Source organism: Ptychodera flava, chromosome 10 (assembly GCF_041260155.1).
Source record: "Ptychodera flava strain L36383 chromosome 10, AS_Pfla_20210202, whole genome shotgun sequence".
In the NCBI taxonomy this organism is placed as follows: domain Eukaryota; kingdom Metazoa; phylum Hemichordata; class Enteropneusta; family Ptychoderidae; genus Ptychodera; species Ptychodera flava.
The window spans coordinates 27,353,032-27,377,048 of NC_091937.1; the positions used below are offsets into that span (position 1 = coordinate 27,353,032).

Genomic DNA, 24,017 nt, shown 5'->3' on the forward strand with positions numbered 1-24,017 from the left:
TACAAAACAATGTTCATTAATCACTCGTTCTACTTTTCTACAAAATGAGAAAGGTTACCATTTATACTCGAGTTTTGATAAACTATGATTGTGTATTTTCTAAATCAGCCATAGTTAACGTTCTTAGTCTACGGTCCTTATTAATTCTGGTTTGACGGAGTATTGACATGGTTAATGTCTTTTTTGCTCCTTGAAAATGTTATCAAATTAAACTTTTTTGTCTTGAGATAAAGCTGATAGAAATCTTGACCTTTAGATTTTCCCGACATATAGCTGGTACGATCTTTTATTTCTTGGCATCACCATCATTTTTCTTCTCTTCTTTTTTAAATGCAGTTTTTAGACTTTGCATAATTTCATTCAACTTGCTTTCAACATTGCCGATTTGTTGTTGCAGGCTTTGGACAGTAGCAGTAAGAGACTCTTGATTGTCAATGCCTTCATTGTGGGGTTCCTGGTGACATTTTAGACAATGAACAAAATATTGTATTGTATAGGTTTTTCTAATTATCAAAGTGGCGTCCACTTAATGGCAATGTCTGATTCAATATTGAAGCTAAGTCCTATTGTTTTGGCACTGCATATTTTTTGTGAGCATGTAAATTTTGGGAGACAGCTGCAGTTTTGCGGAAGTTTCCTACAAGCCATAAACCATGGCTAACTGAAAGCAATTTCCTACAATCCGCTTCAAATTATATGCACTATTGCCAAAGCATCAAGATTGTTTGATTTGGTTGTATATTTGCTAAAAATGGGCAGTTTAGTCACCTAAGCAACCAAAACTCTTTAGTTTGATATTAATGTAGTTGAATTAAAACAATTTGTTATCGTAGCATGAATGTAATTTCTTAAATGTCTACCCAGCCTTGCTATATTAGTAAGATGATCCAATTTTATTTTGCCATCACAAAAATATCAGCTGTATGTAATGAATCAGGAAACAAATCTAGGTAAGTAATGTTTATTGTACATATACATGCATCAAACTAAAGCAAACTCCGTTACAACTCGTCTGTATGGCGCAGACATGTACAGAATGGCCGCAAGGTGTTGAAACAGGCCGCATTCCCCTTTTATATCTTAAACTACATTAGACGCACCGGAACCTAGTCTACCAAGTATAATTCGTACACGTCCGGTAATTTTGTCAAGTATTCAGAGCAGAAAGGAAGGTCAAACCTGATATAAAACCAAAATGATTTTAGAAATGACATTATCTTTTCGTAATATTTTGTAATGTTGATATTGATATAGTTCCCACTTCGTCTCAAAGTGTCAACATTAAAGCAAAGCTCGCCTGAGGTACTTGTAAGCTGCATTTAATTTCATTATATTTTTATGATTATAATAAGGATGTGGTAAATCTTGTGCTGAAAATTAAGTGTGCCTGCATTTCATCTGTATGGGGACATAATTGGAAGTTCTCAGTTTGTCCCAATGTGCTGACATTAAAAAAAAGCTCACTTATAGAACTTCTTACCTGCATTTAGGTCGAAGTGGCGCACGGAACTTTATGTGTATGTAGTTTAGTTTACATTGTATTAATATATTTGAAGAAATTTACTTTATATTTAGACTACGTGGCACCTAAAATTCCGACGAGCACTTTATCCTTACTACGCTCATAAATTATGGTTCTTATGAAAATTACGGATCGGTTTCTGACGACCGTATACATCGGTATGAGCAAAATAAAAGTAAAGTGGACGATTTAGGCTTCTACTTACCTGATATATTCTTAAACCTTTGGCGACTGATTGAGCACTTGTTCCTGCCCGAGAGTTATACAACAACTCTTGTAACTTGTCATCTTGTTTGATCTTTTCCTTCCGAACATAGTATTTCAATTTTCTCTTGAGAAACATAGGAATCGAAAACTCTACATCCAAAGCCATTTCAACCTGGCAATGATAAAGTCACAGCATTTCTATTATGTTTTCCGTATGTGTAAACCTCTTGAATTTAAATTGTTACATATGAGTTTCCCATTTCGTTATACTATCACGTCATCTATACCATTTTGAGATGTCTTTGTAACTCTCTGCAGCATCAAGTTGGGTCGATTGATTGTTTATCTTTCCATGGTAGTTTCTATGTATGGGGAGGGTGGGGCAGGTGAAAAACGATTTGAAAAAAATTGAGTTGTTTTGCAACTGCTTAATTGTCTTACAATTTCATTTTTCTTGTGAGATGCATAAGATTGAAACGCCCCTGAAGAGACGATGACGTAATTATAGGCATAACTATTCGCTGCCGACTATTCCTTTATAGTATTGCTATAATCGACTGACATAAACGATCAGTGGAAAAATAGAAAAAACATAGTCACATCCGTTCCCTCAAACATCTCGAGACCATACTAATATTAATGGCTCACATTTAGAGGTCGGCATTTTAGTAAAGAATTGGTCAGACAAGACCGTACCGTAACGGGAAATCAACAAGTAACTGGGTTAGAGATTACTCGTTTGACGTTTTTCATACCGATAAACCGATTGCACAAATGTAAGACATAAGTGAATGCAAAACAATACAAAATAAGTTACGTATGACAATGTATGACAAGCAGCGTCGCACTTATTGATGGACTGCTAATTTGCATTGTTAGTTCCCTGTTACCGTCAGGGGATGTAGATCCAAAATCAATTTACCGATGCATGTGCAAATGAGCTCAAACATTTAAGATTGCAGTGTGATACATTTAAGCATTTAGCAAAGTCTTGGTAATTCATTGCTTATTTGTAAAAAAATAAACTTTTGTAATTAACGGCATATGGGCAGAATTGCTGCAACAATTTCAATAAGGCATAAAACATTACTACCCTTGAAAAAAAAACGTCAGGTTGGATATGTCTTTGCTATTCCGTGTAGTTCAAATTAACACAAACTTTGCGTAGTTTTATTCAGGATAGTACAATAAGGGGCAGGTGACCCGCTTACTACAATTTAAATATGGTCTAGCCTTGAATTGCTGAGGGGTTTGAAGTAGCTAAATGGAAATGCTTGTTTCCATAGTGACCCAAGTGAGTCAGGTAGGCAGGCCACAGCTAATTTCAATTTGACTCACTGGCTGATGGACCACTCAACTTTCATTAAATGTCAATTATATCTCGGAAAAAATGGAACGCACCAATTTTTTCCTCTCCATAATAATTTCACTCATGCTGTTTTACTTTATATCAAATATCCTCAAAATTAAAATGGTGCACACAGTACATTTATGAAGAACGATGAGTGGCATCGTCAAATTAAGAATTATCACAATTGCACGTTCACCAACGACCCCATTGCAAACAAAATTATATGAATACATCGAAAAGCAAGAAAGGTCGACTGCTTTTGTTGAACAAAATAATCTTCTCTTAAATACGTATATACGATAGAGGACTTATTACACAAAGTCGGGTAGATATCAAGTATATGCATTGTGATATATCTTGCGATATTTCTGCACTTTGTCTCATGGCTGCGCAACTCATCAAAAGGATGAATTTGCATATCGGCGAGGTGTAGACATCGCGCCTGTGTGTTCCCGCAAAATTGCTGAATTTTATGACACATGGGACCTACGAAAGAGTAATCTACCGATGAGATGTTTGTGAATTCATGCTGCATGTAGTACGGTACCTGTGGTAGGGATTTTTGGAGTTGGTGAGGATTTCAGAAGATTTACTTTTTCCTGAGTTTGTCAGCAGTCGTTCTTCTTTGTTGGACCCCAATTTGCATAGATATGCCACGACAGTGCGAAGACTGTAAGGTAACCTCAAGTAGTGTTGAACTAAGCCAAGGGGATCTACTGTTGTGTCCAAAATGTAAGAAAAAACGTTTTGGTTCTGGTGGAAGAATCGCTCAAAATGATAACCAGATTGGTGACCGGGAACGTCAAAGTGGCTGCAGTGGTGTTGCTGATTACTCAGATATGAGAGATGTGCTGGAAGTTATTGTGGCCAGCCAAATGTTGATGCAGGTATCAATCAAACTCATGACATTGTGATAAACGAGCTCCTTTGCTTCTTAGTTTGCAAAATGGACATCATGCCCATGGAGCCACTTTTGAAAGTGTGTGCTGATTTTTATGATGACAATGATGTTGAGTCTGCGAAGAAATTGCTGTTTGATCTATCTACGGCATTTCTTTGTGCAACCGATACGAGATATATTCGCCGGCAAGGACAACATAAAAAGCAGAACAATTTGCAAGATATTTACAATCTATTGCAGCAGCTAGATGAAGAAGAAATGCCCAATTTTGTTGCTAAAATTTATCGAAACTTCCCCTTGTTGACATTACGCATATTGATGTTACTGGCTTGCTGAGAGAAATTCGAGAATTACGCAATGAGATCAATACTATCAAGTCCGTCCAGATGCAACAGCAGTCACAAATTCAGAAAGCTGATGATACAGTCATGGTGTTAATTGATGATGTCATGACTCTAAAGGATGAAAACCCCAGGATGCGAGGTGTTAAATCCCAGCGCACGACGGACAAAGACGATATCGATCTTACGAGCAACGTCAATACAAATGCCGACTTTGAGGGGAATACATCTGTGAAAGCTCTTTACTCACAAGTGGTGGCTAAACCAGTACCTGACAACCGTCTTCGTACGTGTGACAATTCACAAGTCTCCAGGGCGGAAAGCGAGGATTTCATTCTTTTTCAGCGAGGAGAGCGGAAGAGAAAGCAACCTATGATAGGCACTGCACCAAGTACAGCAGCTGGCTTACGGGGGTTATGTACAGTTTTCGTGTCGCGGTTGCATCCAACAACACCATCTGAAGATGTTGAACGATATGCTGCAGATAAATTTGGCGTAAGTGTTAAGTGTACGAAACTGAAAACAAAATATGATACTTATGCATCCTTCATGGTTGAACTGTCGGATGTAGACATTCGTGCTGCGCTAGATCCGTTAAATTGGCCTCAGGATACTCTTGTAAGAAAATATTATAAGTCTTAGAAAACATGACGGAACACAAAACAAGTTTACGTATTGTAACGTATAATTGTAGATCCGTGAATCTCGTTTTCATTCAGTGTGTGAATTGTGTGAAAGTCATGATATCTGTCTTTTACAGGAGCATTGGCTTGCCAAAGAGGAGTTGTCAATTTTACATGACATTCATCCTGATTTTATGTCATATGGGTTATCTGTATTTGATTCTTCTGAACTCCGTATCGGTAGACCTTACGGGGGTGTTGCAATCCTTTGGCGTAGATCTCTAGGTAGCCTTGTAAGAATTCTTGACTTTGATGACAGTCGTTGATTTAAACGCTGATGTAACTACTGATACAGGATTTGGCCGTGAGTTGATGGAGTATTGTGAGCAGTTTGGCTATGTCATTTCTGATGTTGATTTGCTAGGCAAAGATTCCGGTACGTTTACTTATATTAGCGATGCTCATGGTAGCACTTCATGGATCGACCATTGTATATTAAGTCTCTCATAGCAATGTGCTTTCTGTTTCGAATCTCTACAATGTTATAGGCTCTGACCACATTCCTGTTTCAATAGATGTTCGTTTTAACATTTCTGCCGATAGAAGACTTAATCGTTGCCCCTCTCAGCAAAGCAGTTTTCGTGTTGATTGGAAAAAGCTGTCACGGCAGAATATTTCTGCCTATACTCAGTGTACTAAAGCCAAGATTGATAAGATCAAGTTGTCTGAAGGTTTAATGTGCACGGATGTGAACTGTAGTGATCATTCACATTTGCAGGCAATTGATACATGTTATAATAGTATAATAATTGTGGATGCGTTGAATAGTGTTGCAAAAGAAGCCATTGAGTGTAAAAGTCGTCAGAAAATTTATGTTGTGCCAGGGTGGAATGATTTTGTAAAAGAGTGTCATGACTATGCCCGCTCCATGTTTTTATTGTGGGTCAATAGGGGTAAACTTAAAGAGGGACCTCTTTTTGAAGTCATGAAAACCTCTAGAGCTCGTTTTAAGTATGCTTTGCGTGCTTGTAAAAGGCTTGAAAATCAAAACAGGGCTGATAAGATGGCAAACAATCTTCATTGTCACAAACAGAAAGATTTCTGGAATGAAGTAAGAAAGCAAAATAGCAGAAAATCGCCACTTTCAGATACAGTAGATGGTGTAACAGGCGAGAGTGAAATTGTTAACATGTGGCAAAAGCATTTCAGTGAGATTCTGAATTCTGTCCACTCCCAGTCTTGCAAAACTGAAATTGATAAGAAAATGAAATATGTCAATTTTTCTTCTGATATGTGTGTTTCTCCTGAGGAAGTACTTAATGCTATACAAAAGTTACCGGATAGCAAGACATCTGGTATTGACAGAATTACTGCTGCGCATTTGAAATTTTCAGATTCCTCTAAATTCCTGTTCTGACACGTTGTGTTAATGCAATGATTGTCCATGGTTATTTGCCAAGTGAGGTTATAAAGGTAATCTTAGTCCCCATTATCAAGGACAAAACTAAACTTACCAGTGATGCCGGCAATTACCGTCCGATAGCATTAGCAACTGTTTTCTCGAAAGTCTTTGAACACATTTTACTGTCACGTTGTGAGGAATTTATTAATTCACACTATTTACAATTTGGTTTTAAACGAAAACATTCCACTGACATGTGTTTATTTGCATTTAAAGAAATCGTTAGTTATTACACCAGTAATGGAGGATCTGTGGTTACTTGCTTCCTTGATGCATCTAACGCTTTTGACAGAGTTAATCACTTTAAATTGGGCAAAAAGCTCATCGACAAGAAGGTTCCTTTATATGTTGTACGAATATTGTACTATTGGTACAGAAATCAACTGTTTTCTGTGAAATGGAGCAATGTTATATCAGAGTGGTTTTCTGCTTTTAACGGTGTAAGACAAGGGGGAGTACTCTCTCCGTCTTTTTAATGTCTATATTGATGATCTCATCAATGAGCTCTGTAAATGCAATGTTGGCTTTACTATGTGTGGTGTCAGTGCTAACACTTTAGGTTACGCTGATGATATGACTTTACTCAGTCCAAGTGTGAAGGGCTTACGCCATCTTCTCAGGATATGTGAAGTGTATGGCAAGGAATATGATATAATTTATAATGCTAATAAGACTGTGTGCATGCTTTTCAATGGGAGGAAAACGAACATTCCACGAATACCCTCAGTAAAACCTAATGGTAACAAATTTAACTTTGTTTCTGTGCACACCTATCTTGGACATGTAATATGTTGTGATGGGTGTGACAACGAGGATATCGCAAGACAGAGACGTGCTTTTTGTGTAAGAGCAAACATGTTACTCAGACAATTTAAAGTATGTAGTCCGAATGTAAAGAAAGCATTATTTATGGCATATTGTAGCAATCTTTACTGTTGCAATCCTTTGGTGAACTTGAAAGTTAAAATGATGAACAACTTTAAAACTATGTATAACAACGTCTGGAGAAGACTTCTCGGTCTTCCTCCATTTTGTAGTGCATCAGCTATGTTCGCAACAAACCATGTCATGTCTCTAGGTGAAGTTATTAGGCGTAATATGTACAGTTTTAAGTGTAGGCTTGAAATGTTTTACTTGTTGCGATCTGTTCATCAGATAGAGTGACAGATAGTATATTCTTTAAGCATTGGAGAAAGCAATTGTATCTTTTGTAATTTTTTTCCTCTGGTGTGTATTTTTTTTTAAATTGTAAACTTTTGAGCAAAAAGCATATATCCCAGGGACTGAGAGAATTTTTCAGGTGATTCCTTTTGTATTCTCCTTATATGGACATTTCAGTCTGAAATAAAGAACTATTATTATTATTATTATTAAAAAGGGCATCTCACTCGACTACGAAACAACAAACTTATTTAAACAAACCTTACCCTAACTATTGTTTTTTTCTTTTATTCGATGTAATACTATACAACATTTCAAAATCGATGCATGTGTAAGTGAGTGGTGGCTTTCAAGACATGAAAAAATACAATGCAATGTTATCCTTTATTTGATCGTTGCATGAAACAAACAGTAATGACTACAACATGGTGCATTATTCTGATGCTCAGTTTGAATTGACGTGACTAAATGTGTTAGTAATGTCCCCTGATATAAGTAGCCTACTGATATAAGTAGCCTACTAAGTAGCCCTATAACAAAGCATGGCCTAGTGGCAATGTGGGTTTGGATTGCAGAAGAACCGGATGCAATCGTGTATATCATAACCAGTCTTGTGTGAGCAATGGTTCTTCACATGGCAAAAAGAATTACGACCAGGCCAAACACTGTAATATGTAAAGCACTGACATAAGTATGTATGACATTGAATAGCCTTCGTGACAAGTCTGACATCATCCGGGTACGGCATGTCCGATTAATGACTGAGACAGATGTACAGATAGATATACAGATTGATAGAATAGTGAACGACACTTTCTCTAATTATATCTGCATGGACTGTTAATATATATTTTAACCAGTGGGGATCTTACCTGCATGGCATATCTTTTCAGTACAGCCTGTTCTTGTACTCCTTTAATGTCATCTACCGCTAAACCAATCTGGTAATTAAGCAAAAGGGTCACCGTCATTGTATATGATGAAAATGACACATATACAAACACTAAAATGGTATTTTACCTTCAAGACTGGCTCCACAGTCTATTTTATGTGCCATGAATGACTGGCCTTTAATTAAATATTTAACTGAGACTTCTAAGATAAAAATATCAGGTCACCGATGTATTCCGCTTCCTTCATGTCGTTTACTTCACATGTAGTGAAAGTATTGCTTGTGACTTTTAATGCAGCCCTCTATTCAACGGTTCTCTGTTTATTTATTATATTTAAAACAAACACAAATAACAAAGAATCAAGCACAGTGACGGCCCCGTTTGACTGATGACGCGATGTAGACATCCACCCCTGCAATAGAAGAGGTGAGAGGTGAAGAGAAAATGAAGAAAATGACTCACCAGTAAATTCATAATGATAATTGTCATGATGACGAGGAAGAGTATGAACAGCAAATATGTGACCTCACTGTACCACACTGTTTGAGTAAAATACTCGTCGCTGGTGATATCTGGAGTTTCTCCACGAAGGTAGTCGTCGCCAAAAAAGATTTCGTCATATTCTAATTCGCCAGTCATCATCACAAAGGTCTTGACAAACGTGAAATAAGGAGTATGGAAGGGGTCCTGCATTGCATAAAATACACACAAATATTAGCCTGGTTCTCGAATGTGTTTTAGCTCACGTGTTCACTCAAGTGAGCTAATGTCATCTGTCTGTCTATCCGTGTGTGTGTGTGTGTGTGTGTGTGTACCTGTCTGTCTGTTTACACGATTACTCAAAAAGGCTAGAACTTATTCAAGTCAGATTTGGTAGACAGGTACCATATGCTAATTTCAAGAACTGATTAGATTCTGGTTAGTGTGGCTTGCATATTAATGAAGTAACGAAATATCATTTTTTTTCTTATATAATGGTTTCATATGGAGACAGTAATGACAGTGTCGACATATATCAAGAAATACTGCACAAACTTTAATGAAACTTTTCAAAGATAACAATCTCAGAACATTATGATGATACTGTGAGTGTCATATCAATCATCCACTCATTTGCATATTTAAGGAACATTTGTAATTAGTGATATAACTCCGAAATTTCTTCACCAAGTTTGATGATACCGTCTAGAAATATTGATCTGACAGATAGCTAATTAAACTGAGAATCATAGGGCAATGTCCAGTTAGGAAATAGCTCATTTGCCTATTCAATTAAGTTTATTAATTAGTCATATAACTCCAAAATAACTGTACCGAATTTCATGAAATCTGCTACACATACTGATCCGACAGATATCTTGCTATGTTGAGAAGCATTTAGTAGTGCGACGTTAATTGATGGTCCATTTGCATATTTAATTAAATTTGTAATTTTTGGAATAACTGCTACAGATATCGATTTGATAAATACCTAATTGTCGCGTAAAGCACTTAGCAGTGTCAAGCTAATTAACGTTTCATTTGCATATTTAATGAACTTTTGATTAATGATATTACTCCGAAATTACAGTATTGAATTCGATGAAACATGCTGCAGATGTTGATCTAATTAGATATCTGATTGTTCTGTGAAGCTTTTAACAGTGCCAAGTTAATAAACAGCTCATTTGCATATAAAGTGAACTTTTGTAATTAGTGATTTAACTCCGACAGTGCGGGGTGAAAGTTGATGAGACCAGCAGCTGCAATGATCTGACAGATATCTGATTGTTCTGAGAGGAGTACTACTATGTAGTGAACCTGTTGTAAAAAACAACCCACGCGCATACGTTCCGTTCACACCTGGTTTAAGTAGGGCAAAAATTGGCATCGGGTGTACAAAGTATCTCATCATTGTTACTGAATCTCTAAATATCTAGGGGTTATTATTCTATCAGAGTTGCGCAGCAACAAGTCAAAATACGGACACATCGCAAGAATACGACGCGGTATCGCCCAAACTTCGTATAATAACCCCTGTATCATACATGCATACTTTGGTTATTTTCCTAAGGACGGTTCCGAAATTAGCAACAAAATCAACTGAAATCGACTTTGCGTGCTTGGCTGCTAAGAATTTATGGCAACCGTATCACTTGTTGATATCATTGTTCTGTCGGGCCATTTCACTTAAAGGGAGGGGGGGGGGGTTATGGTACATTTTTAGAGCGAACAATCTAAATATTGAGTGGTCGACACAGGTTTTCATAATTTGAGGAAGTTTATGTTTAAGTTTAGTGTGTCGCTAGTCGTACAACATAGACTGAAGTGTGTAAAATGAGTGTATTTTCTTGTTTTGAAACAAAAGTTTCAAAAGTTATGAGGCCCGAAAAAAATTGAGTCAAAATACTCACGCCAGCGCTCGATTTCAAGCCCTACAGCATCTATGAATAAAAAGTGGATATGGTAGCCGTACCAGTACGTCAGTTTATCTCCAAGACTATACATGTCCTAAGACGTCAAATATACCGATATTGCCATCTTAGAAAGGAATTTGTGAGCGGATTAGGGGAAAGGGTGAAGTGAGTATACTGTATAGCGAATAAAACATTTTCAAAGTATTTTATATCATCTGCTATAATTTCGTTACTGGCTTGCCTAAATAGAACTAAACTTGCTTGAACAACCTAAGCAAAAGTTGGACTTTGTCGGGGCAACTTTAATTGCATCAGAAACCCGCACCGAACACGATTATGAACTGTGAATCTCACTGTATAAATCGAAAATACAATATGTGCACCTTCTCTATCGCAAGTATTTTCAGTGTGGTCGGATTTTTGTAGCTCATTTATGGCTATACTTGATACAATTCATTACCTAAAGAGTTAAACTCATCAATAGGAAACTTGTCGTATAGCAGTTCTGTCATGATGCCCGGTCGACCAGGGCCGTAATCTTCAGCAGCGCGCCGTAGACGACTTGAAAACACCGTATGGGATCGGACCGGCCGCTCGATGAAGGTGTCGGTTGCGATACGAACAAATTTTCAATGCGTTCGTTTATTTGCTTGTGTTTGGTAAACCTAAGTGCTATGCTCATGAACTGAATGCAAACAACGTGACCATAATTATGAATGACATTTCGGAGTAACATAAGATAAATTCCATTCGCCTAGATGTTTTATGCATATGAACATACCAGCAAAGGTCACGCGTACGCCTATAGCTGTAAGTAATTCTGGTTACAATGAAAATGTAATTCGTACTTTCACATGTTAAAGTATGTGTTCATATCAGCACAATAGGAGAATGGCAATACAGGCATAGCATGTATGATAATAATATCTATCAAATCACCATACCGGCCAAAATAATTTTTGTTGTATCTGTTTCCAAATTTCGTGCGCATCAAGTACGAGTCTTACCTGGTTCATCAATAAAACATAAAACGCCAGACCAAATGCAATGACAAATAGGAATAGGACGATGAAGAACTTCACGAAGGTGTAGAGTACATCTAAGGAAAACCAAACAGATCATTAGTTGTTTCAGATTGCAGTTCGAATTGATCTGCCATTGCATTTTCTTAAAGCATGCTGGACATTTTGTAACATGTCACCAATAATACTTTGTCACAGGTGATTGATGACTACCTGTATCAATCAATCAAACAGTCAAAGACATTTATATATAGCTAGATTAATTTCGATGTAATGTTTTTAGGTGCTAAAAGAAAAACTAAGACCGAATAGCTATCCCAAAAAGATGCTATTTCCAGTCACTTTTAAAAGATTTTCAAGTGGGCGACTGACGAAGTTTCAGTGAAAGATTGTTCCACAAATCAGGAGCACATCTTAAGAAATGTCGTTTTCAATGCAATTGCAGATTACACCGTGGTACACGGAGAAAATATTTATCATTTGATCTAAGTAATCACGAAATTTAATTATGTGCCTTTAAATATGCTGGAGACAATTCACTCATTCTACACGACTTTTTCCGAAGAACGCTTTATACGACACAACCATAATCTTAAATGCAAGACAATTCATTGACGACAAAAGAGCACTCGGAGGCATGCACCTGAATATTATTATCACATTTACATGGCATGTACATATACTTTCTTATACACACACACACTTCAATAACACCATGCAATAAATAAAAAACTTTTCACATAGTTAAGTAAACAAACACACTTTGAAATCTTGCAACACAAAGTGATTGGGACATACCCTATCATCTAAACTTGATAGCATTGTACTCAATTATTTTATATGCTGTACTTATATAGGCACTTACCAATAAACATCACCACATAGATGCCAACAAGAGGGAGTTTACGAATAAAAATAATAAGATTCATCCATGCTAAAAATATACAGATTGCAGCACATTTCCATTGCCATGGCTGTGAAATAAATCAGACAACATTGGTCAAATTCTGTACAAATCGACTAAAATCTTCTAAATGTTGTTTCAGTCTCAAGACATCCGATACCCTGCTTCCTTGTTTCGTTCATACAACAAGGCATTGTTTATTGTAACTTCGTCTCAATACAATTATGCCGGATGTAGATAGCTAATTGGGTAGTATACAAAGAATGTTGTAAAAAGGCGGAGATAACATATATATGTTCATGCCTTACCTCTCTCCAGTTCTCACGTCTCTGCTCAGATGAAAAATCTAACAACAACTAACAACGCCAAGATATAGATTGTCCACTCAATGAGGTTTTCAAGGGATATGTAATCAGATCGCTTGGTAATCATCTCGAATACCTACACAATGTTGTTAAGAAAACTCAAATAATTGTTTTTTATCTACTATTGCGTTTATTAATATTTTCAGTATAATATTGAATGCATGTTGGGAAAAACATGACGCATAAGAGATGGCATATATATTTTCATTTTCTAATACTTATATGTTATATATTAAAAAGGCAATCCCACTTGGTAACATTTTTAAACACATTTTTTTAATGCCAACGGTCGATATTTGACGTGGCGACTGCGCGTGGATCGCGAGATATCGATAAAAACATGTCCTCAAAATTAAAAGTTTGAATTCCTGTGGCCCACCTAAATTCAGCTTCCGAACATCGAACGTTCGGCACTGGGGCCATTGTCAACTAAGCTATGGAGTACGAGTCTACGCTGACGCTGCTGTACGCCACAGTACCACTCGCGTCGGTGATCGGTCATGCCCCGTGGAAGAAAGCTGAGTCTTACTGACTTGGCGAAAAACGAAAAACAATTTTGCTGATTCCACCACAATTCGCATAGGTGACTATCTCAGGTAATGCATAGACGCATACCACGCGCGCGGCAAACCACACGTTCTGTGTGGCAGACGACAAAATGTAGTCATCGGAGGCGGCTAATATTTAACACGTGAAAACTGATGTTTATGTGGTATTGGTTAAAAATATAATACAACTGATTTAGAATAATGAAAAACAACAAAACCTAAGGAGAAGTTTTAAAAAACCTGAGGTAAAGGCATAATGCTGTATATAAAGTTTTGCAGTGGGAAGTAAATTAATTGCGTCGTCCGAACTTATTATAGACTCCCTAGAATATCGTCAATCAGCACAACAACAAACCTTCGGCGGATTTCGGGTCAAAATCAGAAACGATCGTAAACTTCGGGATGTGAAAAATACGCTCGCGAAATGACATGTCTTTATTGATATCTCGCGATCTGCGCGCAGTCTCCACGTCAAACATCGACCATTGGCATTAAAAAAATGTGTTTTCAAAATGTTACCAAGTGGGAGTGCCTCTTTTATATATATATTACATATACTGGATTTTGAAATCAATATATATGTTATACATTGTATTAGTCTAAAGCATTGTTTATTCAGCAAACATTTACTACTTTAAAAGTCTTATGCTTTCTTGCTGTTCAAATAAATCGGACAACACGGGCAAATTGAACCCTATTACATGTTTTGACATCATACATCATACATGACATCATGGCATCATACTTGTATTCTGATGTATTATCACGTGAACTGGCCCGTATTTCCACCTGTGTGACGTACATCAGCAGAGATAAGAAATCCATATTACCCCTGCTGTACGTCATCAACCGGAACTTTTTCCTGCAATAGTACCGTTCATACATGACACAGGAGATTTGTCGTGATCGATGCCCTGCTGTCATGGCATTTTTACAAAAAGGTGACCCGATAAATCCAAACATGGAAACATGGAAGGCATTTCCAACGAAATTTCGAGTCGCTAAAGCTTAGCTATTTCCAAGAATCGAATGAGGATACCGTCGATCGTTTTAATAGCTCAGTAACGTCACAGCTCGAGCAGAGTCGTAAGGCTCAATGTGGACGTCGCCTCGCGTCGTACCTGACGATGGCCAACCGACCTCGTACCTGGCGATCCCGGTTGGCGATAAACCCGAAAGATACACCTCAACGTAAGTTCAACTGAACAAATGAGTACCGTATTATCTTCGGGGAAGCGACACAGAAGGTACACGCATAAAGTCGTTCGACGAACAACGATAAATTTCCTTCATCACACAAATTATTCCGTTAATTCTCGATCGGAATCAAACCTGCAGACATAAGCTGTCGAGGTTTAGCCCAAACTCTGCAGTGCAACACTTTGGAATCGGATTTATTTCGAAAGTTGACTCGGAACGCTCACAACAGAACAGGGCTTCCATCAAGTAACAAAATCAGGATGTATCTACGGGCGACATATGTGTCAGGCAAACATCAAACTCCATAAGACGAAAACATTGACGACCGAGATTGGAATCTACAAGTTGACACCGCACAAGCGAAGACCGGCAGCGCTGTACCACGCGTACACTCTCTGGGCGTCATCGATCGGAATTTTTCAGGGTCGCCCAGGTCATGTACGTGTGATATCTTTAAAAAGCCACGACATCTCTAAGAATGAGAACTACTGTTTCGATCGTGTTGTTGCATTTACTTCATAAATATATTTGTAAATAATCTAAATAACTCTATGGCTACCCGTTGGTAGCGCGGTGAAAGTTATGTCCGCCGATGGCCGACTTGCCTTGGCATCGGTCCACGTTCACCTGACCGAATCCCTATGTCTGATTGGTGGAGATACCATTCGATGTATCAAATTTTCAATTTGATCGGATTTATGAATGAAAGTGTACCTCTATACATTTACACATCTCCTGGGTGACGGGGCCGCTTCACTTGATGAAATTAAAGTAATCCGCGTAAATGAAACACAAATCGCGACAAAAAACATGCAATTTTTACAATAATTTTGATCCATGCACATCAAAAGAAAAATAAAAAGACTGTTCATGTGATAAATATATAACCCATAGAATTTTTCTGTCTGACGTCATCGTATACTCGTGTTTTTCGCGGAGATTACAACTTCGAGCCGAAGGCAAGAATTGTACTACTCCGCCAAAAACACTCGTATACGATGACGTCAAACAGAGAAAAATACCATGGGATTATATATAAGTACAGAGAAACAACCGCCGACGAATTCGAAGATGCAAGCTTTTTGATGTTTCACGACCTTTAAGTTCAAGGGTGAATAAGTACAATATGCATAACCTTCTCTTCTCGAAAATTGAAAGTGAAAACTTAGGACACTGACACACATTTCAATGTGGCCAAACTTCTCACCTCTTTTCCCATATCGACAACAGCCAAGACAATCACAATCCACTTGAATATTTCGACAATGGGGCTCAATGTCAAGTTGTTAGGGTCTGAGATTTTAAACTTATCCTCGCCATCGAGATACCAAACCTTGGTGCCATTAGGGTGCTCGTAATAGTAGTAAGGAGGTGGCATTAATATTATGTAGCCAGTCAAAGCTCCTAAAAACACACAATATATGGCAAGAGAGGTGTAGTATACCCAGCGACCGCACTTTTTCCACTTTCGCTGGAGCAAGGAGTTACATAACGGATGACCGAGGAGTTCCACCCTCTTGGATCTGACCTGTTCACAGAAGTAAAAGTGGAATGGAAATATTTGAAAGGAGCACTGTAAAATCAATATGTGTACAGTCGGGATTGTAAATAACAGCGACGGCTACGATTGCGACTATTATTATCGTAATAAATCATTATGTCGTTCACTATGCATATTCGAGTCATAGTATCAAACATTTGAGAAAAGAGCTGTTCCAAAATCATCCCTGTTTTTTACATTTTAAAGATTCTAATCAACGTGAAATGACACAAACCCTGCCATACAATTTGTAGGTGTTTAGGTGAGTCAGTTATAACTTATCGTAAATATAACGCAGGGAAATCTGTCATGTTATATGACAAATGGCACAATAAAGCAGTCTATGAGAAACACTACTGATATTATCAGGACTCCATAAGACGAAATAATTGTAACAATGCAGACTACCATTATCATAAGAGGGTGGTTTTCCTTCAAGACAACAGCATCATTGGTATACGGCTTAGCATCTGCTTCTAAGATTTCCTCTTTATCGAAGACATCATCAGCCTTTGTTAACGTAGCATCTGATGGTACAGACATAGAATACACACCGCAATCAATCATAATTTAAAACAAATTAAGGTTCCTACATACAAAATAGACACTTTCAGATTTCTTTCTCACTTGAAGAAGTCCAAACCCCAATGAATATATTTTGTCTGAAAGCGCTGATACATATATATATATATATATATATATATATATATATATATATTTATCACATGAACTGGCCCGTATCTCCACCTGTGTGACGTACACCAGCACAGATAAGAAATCCATATTACCCCTGTTGTACGTCATCAACCGGAACTTTTTTCCTGCAATGGTACCGTTCGTACGTGCACGTCGCGACACAGACCGATTTGTCGTGATTGATGCCGTGCTCTCATGGCATTTTGACAAAAAGTGACCCGATAAATCCAGATATGGAAACATAGAAGGCATGCCCACGAAATTTCGAGTCGCTAAAGCTTTAGCTATTCCCAAGAATCGAATGAGGATACCGTCGATCGTTTCACGGCTTCAGTCGTAAGGCTCAATGTGGACGTCGTCGTACCTGGCGATCGATCGCCAAGCAGGACGTACCTGGCAATCCACGTTGGCGATAAACCCGAAAGATACACCTCAACGAAAGTTCAACTTAATAAATGAGTACCGTATAATCTTCGGGAAAGCGACATAGAAGGCACAAGCATAAAGTCATTCGACGAACAACGATAAATTTCCTTCATCACACAAATTATTCCGTTGTTTCTCGATCGGAATCAAACCTGCAGCGTATGGCTGTAGTGAAGACATAAGCTGTCGACCTGCAGTGCAGCGCTGTAGAATCCGATGCATTTCGAAAGTTGACTCGGACAGCACTCACAACAGAACACAGTTCCCGTCAAGTCACAAAATTGGGATGTACCTACGGGCGATATATGTGTCACAGCAAACACCAAAGTCCGTAATACGAAAACATTGACGACCGAGATGGCCACCGGCGGATACCGGTGACGGCAGTGCCCACTACAAGCGTATAAGCTTACACTCTGTGTGTCATTGATCTGAATCTTGCGGGCTCGCAAAGGTCGTAAACTTGTGATATTTTAAAAGCCACGGCATCTCTGAGAATGATAACTACTGTTTCGATCGTGTCATTGCATGAACTTCAAAATATAATTGTAAATATTCTAAAAAACTCAAAATACTATTGTTATCCGTCGCTAGCGCGGTGAAAGCTATGTTCGCCGATGGCAGACTTGCCTTGGCATCGGTCCAGCGCGAGACAATGATTGACAGGCGCACGTGACCGAATCCGTATGTCTGATTGGTTGAGATACCATTCGGTGTAACAAAATTTAGGCTTAATCGGATTTATGAATGAAAGTATACCTGTAAACATTTGCACATCTCCTGGGTGACGGGCCGCTTTACTCATTAAATAAAACTAATCCGCGTAAATAAAACACAAAATCGCGATAAAAATCATGCACTTTGTTACATTAATTTTGATCCATCCACATCAAAGAAAAATAAGAAGACTGTTCATGTGATAAATATATAATCCCATGGAATTTTTCTCTGTTTGACGTCATCGTATACTCGTGTTTTTCGCGGAGCCGCACAACTTCTCGCCTTCGGCTCGAAGTTGTACGGCTCCGCGAAAAACACTCGTATACGATGACGTCAAACAGAGAAAAATACCATGGGATTATATATAAATATATATATATATATATATATATATATATATATATATATATATATATATATATATATAATATATAATATATATATATGGAAATCTGAACGTGCACAGTACACAGTCATTATTTGCACAATGGACACGTGACAAGCGTTTTGCTAAACTTTCAAAAATTGGTTGTTCCTCCCTTAAGCGAACACACAAGTTTCCGTTTGAAATATGTGCATTATCAAGCCTTGGCAACACCCTTCAAATCCGTGTCTGCAATTTTTCTCCGAGTCACCATTCAAATTATAAGGCGCGACGATTAAATTCCTTGAAAGCACCTTATGCTAACACCTTCATTTGTGCATAAAAAAGAAACCAAAAAAAAACAAAAAAAACCCAACAAAGGCAGATAAAGGAAACCCCAGACAGAAGGATATTATTACAACGACTAGTCAATGCAAAGATTTCAAACGGTAATCTTTCAATAAAGTTCAAATATACTCTTGTTATCAATCTCTCAAAACTCTCTGCAAACACTACAAAGTTGCTATGTATTTTGAACCACTTGCAAGGAGAGACATGGTTAATTCTCCATTTTCCTTTGAAAGACAACACGAAACGTACCTAGCGTGTTTGCTAAAGACTTGTGCTAATACGATAAACATAAACAAGGTTTATATGAAATCATAACCGACAAAAAGGTACTTACGCTTGCTTTCAGGTTGTTGCTTGTCTTTTCCTCCCCGCTTTGCGATGTCGACTTGATAGTTTTCTCCTTGTTCCTGGCCTTGTTTTTTTCTGGAGTAGTGGACATGTATTTAAATGATGATAATGAGATCAGAAAATAGAATTTAAAGAAAGACCTATTAGAAAACATTCTATCCGAACTAAAAATAAATGTCCCATAGCATTCTAAACTCACGTCCCTTGAAGTCAGTTTGGATGCTCTGAAAACTGCTGTAACGGATCAATTCAAGTTGGCTGACGTGCGACGTCCTATTTGGATGTATTTTCAACGAATGTATCTCATTTTTTTACACTGTGACCTTGTACTTGGTAACTTTCTACATGTTTATATTAGTGGAGGTAAATAATTGCGAGTCCGTAATACGGTTACGCAGTGTCAATTGATCTAATTGACAATGACATTTTAGTTTTTGAATTTTTTTTGCGCATCAAAATCATATTCCACAAGTAATATTGTGCTGTTTTAAATACATTCGGAACGCACACAACTTTCGAGAATTAAACAAATATAGATGCAATACCTCAAGACAACACTATTTTAAATATGATTGTTTATACATTGACTTATTTACTTGAGTATAGCATCTCCAGTCGGTGAACATATCGTCCATGAAATCATATTCAAGTTGTATCGTATCTTCTGCCTCTTCATCAACAGTTGTACAACACTGCAGTACCTTATGTGCAGCATCTGAAACAAATATGTCATCCATAGCGAGCGCTTTAATAGTTGCACAAATTTGGTCCCTCTTCCGATTCGAAGCGAATATTTAAGTTCTATTTCTTTTCACGGCAAATCCGTACTATGCACAAATATTAAAAATTACAACAACCTGTCAGACTTAATTTTTTAAATGACTCGTGAAAATTGTGTAAAAAGTATTGTGAACTCTTGCTTTTGATTCATTTTCTACATCGAATATTTCGTCCATTACTAAATTGTGGTAAGTGGAAACTTTGCTTATTAAGGGCATACAGTCATGAGTTTTTCAAAAGTGTTGAATTTATCTTTGTCCACTCATCGAAAAACATACGACCTTCACTTCATCATTAAGCAAGCCTTCATCATTCATCATCAAGCAAGCCTGAACCTCTTGTAACCTCAATAAGCAATGATCTCCACAGATGGAGGATCAGCAATGGTTGTAGTAATACAACTTTGTATACATTAACATCCATGAACGATGAGAATTTAGCCATAAGCGTTATAAAACTACCAATCGTTCTATTAACGATAAATGCGGTACTCAAGGAACAATAAATGCCATTTCAGTCAACTACAAATACAGTGCTTTGGCGTTATCACTCATCGATGAACTAGCATAACATAGCTATCCATCAAAGAATTGTGTTTTTGTTTGTTAATCGGTATTGCACAAATACTTCGCATAACAACAAAATAAAATACATCATTTGCCTGTCTGTAATGTAATTTGAACATTACATTCTGCTCTCTCTGCACAAGGTCAAAATTATCGATACAACAGGCCAGCTGTACAACAATTACTGAAACCTGACAAACGGTTGTGTGGTAGCCAATTAAGACTCAAAGTTCTGCAATACTGCGAATACTTGTTTAGGAAATAGACTTATTAAATAAGATTGCGTGAAATAGATTCATATGCAACCACAAACAGTAGCCTTTGCTGTATAATAATAGTAGGTACATTTAGATCTATGATAGGGACTATCACATTAGGTATTGTCCACAAAAAAGAGCCGGAGGAATCGCGGGAGAGAGGGTTGACGGTGAAGTTTTAAGTAAGGATACCTCTTTCATAGCAACCTCAAAAGCTTCGAATACCCCTGCTAGCTTGTTGGAAATTACAAACAATATGAAATACATGTTCAGTTTGCATACGCGATGGTCGGCTGAAGAGGTCAATATTTTGAAAATGGCAAAACATATGTTACTTATTCTTGTAAACAAATTTCTCTGCGAAGACCTTGTGTGATGGGGTAACGTACGTGTATTCCATCAAAGTTTTATCTTTACCTGGCATTTTCCGGATCAATTTCCTCATTGGCGTGTCGTAATTACCAGTCTTGCGATTGTCTGTGGCATTCTCCATGGCTCTCTTCCAATTTTTGTGGTTGATTATTGCCATGGCAACATCCCTGAAAAAACGTCATGCAATTTCCCATTAACATTAAACTGTGGCTTATCTCATTATCAAAAGTAGCAGCTGTGGTTATTTTAGTGTAATAGTATATTAGTGCTGTTGAGATTTCATTGAAAATATGTTGAACAAAATGTTGGTCTTTCAATGTTGGTGATAGTTTGAGTTTTGAACAGTTTTCAAAGTTTATTCGTGGCCTTTCCCTTCTACCGTGAAGTAAAACTCACGGATGTATTAGGCGACTCCTCATTTGTGCTAAAGTGAAAACGGCTTGTAATGTAGAGGACCTTAAGCTTGTATAAACTAACACAGGCTAGTAAGGTTTATAATGTTTAGTTGAAGCCAGGACATGGAATTTTAAAGTGTTAAGTTGAATGTTGTTGTTGACTATTTATTTGAACATGGCGTCGATCTCGGCCCAAAATAAAAATAATTAATTTGTAAGCTTATGCTTTCCTCGACAAAATCAATAATACATATTATCAATTTCATTAGTTGCCATGCCACTTTGAAAGTCTTTGTGGTCGTAATATGAGGTAAATGATCAAAATATTTTCATAAAGTCACCCAGTATGTCTTCAAGGGAACAAGAGTTGCTTCGTTTCATGAATTTCAATCATTGTTCTGTTTTGGTCTGGTGACTTCCATGGATATTATGAAGATCGAATTTGATTTTGAGATGCCGGTTATCACAGTTGCCTGTTCAAAATGCTTTACACTGTTTGTTTACGCAATGGTGCCGCTGGAGACAATAACTGATGCCTGTCAGCATGTGCATCAATCAGATCTGGTTTGCAAATGTAACGTCATCGAGTCGACCAACCACGTATGGAGTTGTTTATAGCATGGCAGTCGCAATACAAGGTTAGGCGGAGATGTTTCTCTGATGAAACTGTTTCCTTTGTCCTATGGTGTCTGTTACTATATACCGCTGATGTGTTAATTCTGACTAGCACTATCTGTCATAGTCAATGTGTGCCTAGTCAGTTTGGATACGGCTAATGGTATGTGTCATCTGGATCAGTGCTGAGTTTGCCAGCCCTTGTTGCAAGTCTGCGGGCAATGGACAAGTCATGAGTTTACAGATATCTATCTTGCGTAGTCCTATAAAGTCAACATAACGCATGTACTTTGTGAAGACAAAGTTTGCCAAGCATTTGAACGGATAAAATTTGCCATTGTTTTAAGCAGGCAGATATTACCTACTGGAAGTATCTTATATAGTTAGTAAAACTTATGGCTTTACCTATCAGTTTCAATTTTATTGTAGTTCACTTTTCGGTAAAGTATAGGTCTCGAACCAGTCAAATATACTGTATGTCTCAATGTATTGTTGCTATAATACTTCAATACTTCAGATTTTCCGACGTTTTGTACTTCACTGTCAACCCTTTGACGGACTCGTGACACATGCAACACAATTAAACGAAACATACTGTAAGAAACTTTCATGTGAATTTAAACACTTAAGATACTCACGCTTTGCTATTATCTATGGCGATGTCCAGGCAATTTTTGTTCTTGTGTTACATAAGGAGAGGTCAGCGTTCCATTTCAACAGGAGTTTTACCACCTCGACGTGGCCATTTTGACAGGCCAAATGTAGGGGAGTCGTCTGTTGTGATAGAGGAGATACCAGAAACATTTATGCTGATGACTACTGCCTAAATGTAACTCAAGCAAATATGAGACATTGTGTTCTAAATTTACTTCTCTTAAAACGCAAATGTTTAAATTTCCAAAATATATGTTGGACACTTATCATAAATATCTCAAATTTAGATGGTAAAGTAGCATCCCCTTTCAATATGGCTTTGAATATATCTGGAAGTTAAAATATTAAAAGGATGTAAAGAGTAAGTACATCAATTGCCCTTACCTAAGGAGCGTGGCAGTAGTTACCTGCCTTTTCAAAATGCGAAAGTTTACTTGGAGGACATGCTCTTTATGCACGCCTATTCCGTAGAAAGTTAATATTTGTAAATTGCATTATTGACAACAGGTATTATGGCGTTATCAATGTTGTAGTTTTGCTACACATCAAAACTAAAATGCGATTGATGAGGTTGAATCGCAATTTGATGTCATTGTCGAACAATCGACAAAAACCTACTGTTCACCTGTTTTTATCGGTTGGATCGACCGGCGAGTCAGCTTCTAACAACGCAAGTGACGTTTTGAGCCAACCCTCGCTGCTGCACAATCTAGAGGTGTCCAGGATTTGCTGTTTCTGTCAAGAAATGCATTTTAGTTACCGTTGCGACAGTATTTTAATTGTAAAGATCATCTATTCATAAGAAACGCACATTCTCACGGTTCTGTGAGGGGGAAAAAGGTCGAAGTTCTGTAGTTCACTATTTTCAGTTTTTGCCCGTCGATCGAAAGCCAAATTAACAAGGATCAACATTTCAGAGTTAGGTAGTTTACCTTGCCTGAACATCAGCACCATTATCAAGAAGAACTTGAAGAGTTTCCACATGACCTTTGGAAGCAGCTAGATGTAAAGGTGTGTTTGACATATCGTCTTTGTCA

At 37.6% G+C, this 24,017-nt stretch overlaps 1 protein-coding gene across 1 annotated transcript; it reads right to left on the reverse strand.

Annotated features, from left to right (window-relative positions):
- Nucleotides 1–286: 286 nt before the first annotated feature.
- LOC139141591 (transient receptor potential cation channel subfamily A member 1 homolog) lies at nt 287–24,004 on the reverse strand. Its single transcript, XM_070711185.1, has 11 exons — nt 23,913–24,004; nt 21,334–21,483; nt 19,328–19,416; nt 16,845–16,963; nt 16,104–16,424; nt 12,745–12,853; nt 11,865–11,956; nt 8,924–9,148; nt 8,441–8,509; nt 1,728–1,901; nt 287–454 (listed from the first exon to the last, which is right to left on the reverse strand). The coding sequence occupies exons 1-11, from the start codon at nt 24,002–24,004 to the stop codon at nt 287–289; spliced, it is 1,608 nt and encodes a 535-aa protein (XP_070567286.1).
- Nucleotides 24,005–24,017: the final 13 nt, after the last annotated feature.